Genomic DNA, 8086 nt, shown 5'->3' with positions numbered 1-8086 from the left:
CCATTTCTGTTCATCATGTTCACTTAAACTATGCCTATAAAGTTGGATAGCCTGACGGCTGAAATAGTTTACAAAAAATATTCCCCTTTGTTCCTATCCTAGGCGAAATAGCTAACTAGAGAAGTTAAGACAAACGTGTAAGTGCTCTGTTTTTGTATGAAATTTTCTAAATAATTTTGAAGTTGGTTTCCCGATTGGTAAGTATGGCCTTCTTACTGTAATCGTTGCTCAACGATCTCTCGCCAAAAATCGCGCGTAATACGACTGTTTTCTGGCTTTACGCTAGCCTGACAAAAGTTGGCTTGCACGGATCTGATTGGCTCAATGAATGAACCGTGTGAATACTGTATCTCATAGTATGGTCCTGATCGGCCAGATTGTATACAGTACTACTATGCTCTAGTTCGGATTAACGAGACTCGGCTAGGCAAAAACCAAAGGCCGCCAAATACTGAACAGCTTCACAATACTCTGACTTACCTTTCAGCTATTCTCTGGCGAATTCGTCGGGGAATCTGTCTAACTCTTGCCATTTTACTTAGATTTAGCCAGCAATGAAAAATATCTCGATCAAAATTAAGTCCGTAACCTCGTCTATAAAATGCGTACTACTCGACTGAAGACGTTTTCTTTGCTGTTGCTGTGGACACGGAGTTATGTCATAAAGGAAAAAGAAAAAAACGTCATTTTTCGAACTGGTGATCGCGCTCTGGAATTCTAATCTGAATCTAGCGCGCGCAACAAAGTTTTAGAATCAGGTTTTATCCATACTTTTTATTAATATATATGACGGATATTTCACTTACTAAATTCACTTTTTCAACAGAAACTCGGTTAGTATAAAGTTTGCCTACGAACAGTCAAGGTAATAAGAAAATGTATGCCATTTTTCACTACTGGAGACACTAGAAAAGCGCACTCTCCTAGGCTAACCATGGAAATTTCAAGTACATGATTAGCCTGGCACCAGGCTCCGCATTGGGGGGAAAAAGGACAAAGAATTCCGCGTTGGAATGAGGTTGCCAAGTTTCTACTCTATTTCTTAAACAGTAGAGCAAGCGAAACACAGGAGACATAAGAAATCGGCTCCCCGCCATCCTAGCCTAAGAAAACAGCCTACATTGCGGGACGCCACTACTGGTTTCCCCGCGAAATGACGTCTGACTGAAACGAGCGCAGAAATTTCATACTGATGACGTTCACTACTCAGACTGGTAGTGCTTCTGATTGGTTGAGGCAAATTTTCCACGCAACATGACCAATCAGAGGCACTTTCCAGATCTGGGTAGTAACACGGCATTGGTTTGGAATTTCTGCGCTTTTCTCAGACATCCTTTCGCTTGGACAACCAGGATGGCGTCGCGAAGTGTCGGCTCTTTTCCCAGGCTACTCCCCATCATCGTTGAGAGGCAATCAACGCTTTTCACTTGAGACTACTCAAGTCTACCTGGCTTCAATCTAACAGAGAAAAGTGTGACGTTATGTTACCATGGCAGCAAAAATCTGGATTACCATGGTAACGTGACGTAATGTTTTCTCTCTCTTCCAAACCTGACATAAAGACAACTGCCACTTGTCCTTTTAATACGAGTTTATTGAAGTATTCATAAATACAAAACCACCACTTCTAATTACAGTAGCAACACTAGACATCTAAGTACATGTTAATGGCCTGAGTTATTTTCATTCAGTTTAGCGAAGTGTTACCGTCCTGGATTATAAAGCCAATTCAAAAGCAACCAATAATTCCTATTTACAAGGCCACCCCCAACCCCAATAATACCTAACCTGCAGGCAAGCTCTTCAATTATCGCGAGCGAAGCCGGCCGCGAGAGAATGCGTCTCGCTCTCGCGTGTCTTCTCGTGACTTCCCCCAAATGGAGAGCTTGCTTGGAGGCTAAAACTTGCCATGCACTTTGGTTGAAGAAGCTGAGTCACAATGAAATTGCTGTTTTACATCAATTCAAAGCTGAAGTCATTACTTGGTGTCTTTAACCAAACATAAAATACTCCTTTAGAGTTACGAAGAAGATGTTCAAAAAAAAATTCACCAAGGAGAACTATAAACCATAATAATATTGTTTTGGCAAATTTTACAGGTATGACATTTGAACTTTAAACAGTTGGCCCAACATTTTTAAGTTTCAATCCATGTACAACGTTGCCATCAGTTTCAATGTCTAAATTTAGTCTTAAAGTAGCAAAAGGGTACCATTATTTTAACATATTACTTTCACAATGTCTCGTCTCGTGTACATGACAGAATGCGTCAGAGGCTGGCAGAGGTCTCTCTCTTTCCTCTACTTTTAACCACTTTCCATGAGAGACTGCTGCTAGCAAGGAAAAAAGGTTTCACCTACAAACTCACAAGTTACAACCATCTTTGGTGGGGTCTGTTTGTCGACCATAGTCAAGCCTACATGCATATTCCTGTGTCAACAAAAGAGTAGATTTTTAAATCCCCAAAAACAAATTTAGAAATTCAGAATTCAATTTCAGTTATTACTGAATATGGATTAGGTAAAACACTGTTATTTCTCTTGTTCATAAACAAATGAATGGCAACTGAAACCCGGAATACATTCAAACTAAAGTTACTATAAAGCAATTTAATACCCAATTACAGGAGCGTCATTAAGAGGTGGGAGCCGGGGATTTCCCCCAGCTACTACGAACATGGCCCCTGGCTACTTTCAAAGGAAAATAAAATAAAAATAGACCCAACAACAGAAACCCCTGGCTGTTTGATTCCCCGCCTACTCGTTGTATTTACCCGGCAACTTGAAATCTTAGTGACAACCTTGCAATTAGCAAAACACATTAGATACAGACTGATAAAAGAAAAACACGTATGCAGAAACTCCCACATTTAAATTGAAAAGTTAAACAAGTTAAGAATTCTTGTCCCTTAAAGTAAAGTTTGATACAGAAAACCGTTAGTTTCTCTCATCACAGAGTAGTTGCATCAATGTGCACTTTAACAGGCAGAGGGGCCGCTTCTTCGCTCTCATCGGCCTTGACCAGAGGCAACTTCTCCAGTAAACTGTCATCATCCAGTAACATGAGTTCACGAACAATGGAAGGCTTTAAAAAAAAATGCCAAGAAGATAGAGTTAGTACGCCACTCCAACTGAGTACAGTGGAACAATTATTATTTTATAATGAAGGCCCAAGGGACAGGCAAAATTTGCTTGCCACAACGAGGTTTCGTCATAATGAGGTTCTTTTATAGTTTACTATTTCCGGGTTGCCACCCATCAGAAAGTTAAAAATTCCCTGACTTTTCACTAACCTTTGAACAGTTTTCACTGACCTTTCATTAATGAGAAAGCAATCCATGTTTACCTTCGCTTTAGCTTTTTTTGCAGGCCATCAATATTTTTCTCTTCATTTCCAACCTCTTTCTGCTATACGCAGAAAGAGGAAGAAGGAATTTGAAAGGAAAGCAGTCAGAAGGAAAACCACTGACCTCAACTATTACATCTGTCAGGCGTAGAGTGTCAAATTGATCACTTTGTTTGCTTCCCAGCATAGTTTTCATCTTCTCCGAAAGAAAATTCATTTCAAAATCTTGAGGAAAACTTATGAACTATAAACCGGAAAACAGAATTCCCTGACTTTTCACTGACTTTGACAATATCAAAGATTTTTCCAGACTTTTCCCTGACCTTGAAAAATTTTCGTTTTTCCCTGACTTTTGCCTGACCGTGGCAACCCCGTATTTCTTGGGTGAAGAATATTGTTTGTCATACGGAAGACTTAGTTATATCATAGAGGTTTATTATATTGAGGTTCCACCGTCAGTAATAATAGGGCCCTTATTATCTGACAACACTAATGCCGGTGAAGCGGAAGACAAGCTGACTTTATTCCAACTCTCTCGCTACAAAAGAGGGACACTTAATGCTATATGGTATAATAGGTTTAAGAAAATCAAAATTTATTTTCTCAACCATCGCAGTCAAATTTGAAGATACTTGCAATATCTGTTATATTAAATTTGAAGCAAACAACAATGCAGAGATTTTTTCGGTCTTCTTTCATTAACCACAATTTTAACCTCTAAAAAATAAAAACCTAGGAATAAAGACAAACTGCCCCACAAGAATATACCTTGCCAACTTCTTTTGGGGCCGTGGTAGCAGTGGCACAACAGAGCCATATCAGGAAAAATATGGACAGGAAAAGCGTTGAGGTCAACAACCAGAAAGGAAGTCCAGACCGCTGAGACACACATCTTAACCACTGGTGACCTTTGTGCACAACATCACTTGAATAGGAATCATCGCCATCTACAGAGCAGGTCAAATTAAATCAAAATTGAATATCAATGTTTTTATCTATTATTGCAATAGTTAAAATACTGTTGATAAGTTCAATATATAGAGGATATTACATGGTCACGCGGAGATACGAAATTTCTCTTCGAATGTTGAAAAATATTTCATGAGTGAGGGCAGCGAACGAGTGAAATATTTTTGCAACACTCAAAGAGAAATTTCGTATCTCCAAGCGGCTATGTAATGTTCTATTTATTATATAAACATATTATATAAACACCAATGAAATACCAAACCATTTCACTTTAATAGTTTTTTGGTGTGAAAGGCGCAATTTATTATGTAGCCATAGCAACGGTGATATTTTCACACGCAAAGATAACATGTTATTTTCACGTGTGAAGATATCAAGTTTTCGAGCAAAAGCTCACCTGGTATTTCATTGGTGTTTATATATAATAAAAACCAATTATTGCTCTGTATTGCAATAGTAGTGACCTTATAAGTAGGAGAAGCATGATCGTATGAGTGTTTGCAGTCCCAAACAGGATTGTTGCTGACAGTGACGACATTTTGTGACAACATTCATAGCAGAATGACGACAACTACCACGTTTTCCCACCAAAATGATTCTGATTCACTCGCGAGAACTACTTAGTAATGAGAAAATCTCGTGACACATAGTCGTACTTGTCTTAGAAACTAAAGGTCTCCATTATTAAAGACCGAATTGGACTACACTCAGTCCTACTGCCTTTATCATTCACATTGTTCAGGTTCAAAAATTACATTACAGCAAATTACGATTGCTAACTGTAACTTGAATACTGGTTACTAACCGCTATAGCTGCTATCCTGAGAATCATCATTCTCAACAAAGTCCACCTCATCAAATTTAGGAACACTGATGAACTCACGAGGCTGCTCATTAATTTCAACTATAAGGCTATTGCTGTCACCGTAGTTATAATAGTACGAGGCTGACATCCTGTAGTAGTACCCTACTCTGTTCACGAAGCCATGACAGTACTTGCTAAAGTCGAGAACAGGGTAGACATACACCATGTATGTACGGAAACTCCACTGATCAGGAAAATATTCCTAGAAGTTTCAAGAAATACCAAGAAAATAAAAAAAGTACTGTAAATAATAATAAATTATTATTAATGTAACTTGTTTACCCATGCAGCAATTAAGAGTTCTTAAAAAAGTAGTTTAAACATGTCTGTCCATTCCAGATTGAATTGGAACTTGGAAGTGTTGGTTTTGAGGAGAGGGGAAAATCATAGTATTTAGAGAAAAAGCTCTCACAGCAAGAGCTTACTCAACCCACTTTATGATAATATAATTTTTGGTTGAAAGCCGAGTTGGAAAAAAGTTGGGCTCAAAGCGGTGTTGAGTTGAACAAGGTTTTTGGAAAAGAAAATAGTGGGTTAACACAACAGGACGGTAGAAAAAAGAGGATGGCAAAACGCTTGAGTGTGACAAACGTGACCGGGCTATTACTTGCATGTTTTGTCAGAATTCATTTAACATTGATGTTTTTTGCTCTTCTACAAAAAGATCTGTTGAAAGGAATGTGAAGTTTGGTGTAAGGTTTTTTCAAACAAACTAATTGTAACACTTGTCACGTAAGGTTGGCTGTCATCTTCCTCTCCCATCCTGTTGCCTAAGTTTACTGATGACAGAATGATTTTAAGGCTATAATGAGGTGGTCGTAAGGCTGGCTTCCTCTGTACTGCGCAATTTCTAATGATATTATTACTTAATTACTTTTGAAATTGATGTCTTATGTAATACCTCTGAGTATGAGTCTGGTGATGGAATAGCATCTTGTGAGTTGCAGCCAACAACACAAGCATAGCTGTTTTCTTTGTCCCTATAACTTTCTGCACAGCCTGAAGAAAAACGAATATATAAATGCCAATTTTGTCCAAAAAAAATGAGGTAAGAAATAGTGAAGTCCTTTTAGTATAGGGTGGGGGAGGGGAGAGTCACATGTCCCTGGTCTGAATTTCAGAACCCTGTGTTTCACGTATTGATGTAAAAGCCATGTTTCTGTCATGTCAGCGACTATTCTGCCTCTCTTTTTGCATCATCCTCGGAGATCCAGGGACAGATAGTGGGGACAAGGGAAAGTCTAAACAGGCAGAAAAATATGGCACGAAGAAAAGTAAAGAACGGCGAGAAGAGCCCCTGGGGACAATGTCTTACCAGACAAGTTCCAAACTGTCGCTGTCGTTCTGGATTCTGATTGGTGCCAGAAAACTTTTGCGTTTTTCTGCCCAATCGGAAGGCAGAACGGCGGCGACAGTTTGGAACTGGTCTGGTAAGACATTGTCCCCAGGGGCTCTTCTCGCTGTTCTTTACTTTTCTTCATTCCATATATATTTTCCCGCCCGTTTAGACTTTCCTGAGCCCCCTTTATCTGCCCCTGGGTCTCCGAGGATGTTTTTGCATGTGATGGTATTTGTTGCTTATGCACCTTCAGTCCTTTTTTTGCACCATTTTTCACCACTTCAGCTGTCTTTAGTTACTGTTTCAAGGCCATGTTGCTTGTCGGAATTAATCCTGAGCCTCTACAATGTATTCATTCACCAAAAGAGGGGTATTCTTTGGTGAAAACAGTTTTATGAGAAGTAAGGACATGAAGCTTTAAAAGAAGGAGAAAGTTGCAAACCTTCCAGTTCCCTTCCCCCTTTTGCAGGGTTTTCATTAAGAATTCTACTAGTAGGAGAAAGTTGTAACGTTACAGGAGAATATTTTGAAAGAGGCTTCATGTCTGAATAAAAAAAATCATAAGCTACAGTCAGAGAATTTTACATAGTAAATGGATTTATAATTCTCTGGTCTCCGATGCCTAATGAACACCTTGTTTTGCATAGTGGTGGGGGGTTCATTTTGAAGAGTGAAGAGGAAAAGGGAATGAATGCCATTGAGGGAATATCATATTTCCAAGCAACGAAAATTATCAAAGAATATTTCTAAAACGGACACTGATGAATTTGGGATCTAATCTAGTATACTATTGCCTATGCCTTGAGGCGAGATCGTCTCTCTCCAGAACGCACCTTCGAGTAATCTTAGCTTGATTGGGTCTGGTTAGACGTTGAATAATTATTATTACAATACAATTCTTCACAAAGGGCGAATGTAAAATTCTACTTATAAGCTTTATACATGTAATTATCGAATATTTATCGCAAGTTGCACAAGTTTAGGTAAAAGAACTACTCGGGAAAACCAAGAAAAGTACGTCTAATCGGTAAAAAGAACGTATTTTATACCTGTTTTACACGCTTGAGTATAATTCTTTGTGGGGCCTCCGTTCAGCTGTTCGATCACAGAAAGTCTACACCCTTGTTTACAAGCAAGCAAAGGCTCCTCCTATGAAATATAAGCATCAATACGATAGAAATCACTCCAGTTTCGGACAGAACAAGCAAGAACAAACGCATGAAGTTGGGGATGTTCGTTGAATTCCATGTGTATACTGCATGGTTCGATATTTACAAGACAAAAAAATTGCACAACAAAACAACTTGGGGATGATTCTTCAAACTCACCTTTGGATAAGTGTGCAACGGGTAGCTTCGCTCACAACTCTTCTTACACTTATCTAAGATACCTAAACCCTCATCGGCGAAAATTTGCCCCGAGATCAGAAGCGAAACTAACGCGGATAAAAGACACAAACTTCTCGCCATTTTAATCGCAATGTTTCCGTTTCTTGCTATCCTCAATATATAATAGTCACGTGACTTTGCGAGGAGAACAGGTTTACAGTCAGCGGATTCTCGCTAAAA

At 38.9% G+C, this 8086-nt stretch overlaps 1 protein-coding gene across 1 annotated transcript; it reads right to left on the bottom strand.

Moving 5' to 3' along the window:
• Positions 1-1573: 1573 nt before the first annotated feature.
• LOC140921974 (transmembrane protein 59-like) lies at positions 1574-8003 on the bottom strand. Its single transcript, XM_073371990.1, has 6 exons — positions 7847-8003; positions 7568-7667; positions 6081-6178; positions 5120-5381; positions 4114-4292; positions 1574-3084 (listed from the first exon to the last, which is right to left on the bottom strand). Exons 1-6 carry the CDS (start codon positions 7985-7987, stop codon positions 2950-2952), a joined length of 915 nt encoding a protein of 304 aa, XP_073228091.1. The 5' UTR covers positions 7988-8003; the 3' UTR covers positions 1574-2949.
• Between the last annotated feature and the right edge of the window lie 83 nt (positions 8004-8086).

This window comes from Porites lutea, chromosome 12 (genome assembly GCF_958299795.1).
Source record: "Porites lutea chromosome 12, jaPorLute2.1, whole genome shotgun sequence".
NCBI classification, from domain to species: Eukaryota; Metazoa; Cnidaria; class Anthozoa; order Scleractinia; family Poritidae; genus Porites; species Porites lutea.
This window is presented reverse-complemented; position numbering and strand designations above follow the sequence as displayed.

What these genes read in the sequence shown, in the direction of transcription:
- LOC140921974 (XM_073371990.1), bottom strand. Translation starts at nt 7,987, where the DNA reads ATGGCGAGAAGTTTGTGTCTTTTATCCGCGTTAGTTTCGCTTCTGATC. An exon ending in TACTCAAGCGTGTAAAACAG is followed by an intron (nt 6,179 to 7,567) that starts GTATAAAATACG and finishes GTTTTTCTTCAG; the next exon opens with GCTGTGCAGAAAGTTATAGG. An exon ending in CACCAGACTCATACTCAGAG is followed by an intron (nt 5,382 to 6,080) that starts GTATTACATAAG and finishes TGAAACTTCTAG; the next exon opens with GAATATTTTCCTGATCAGTG.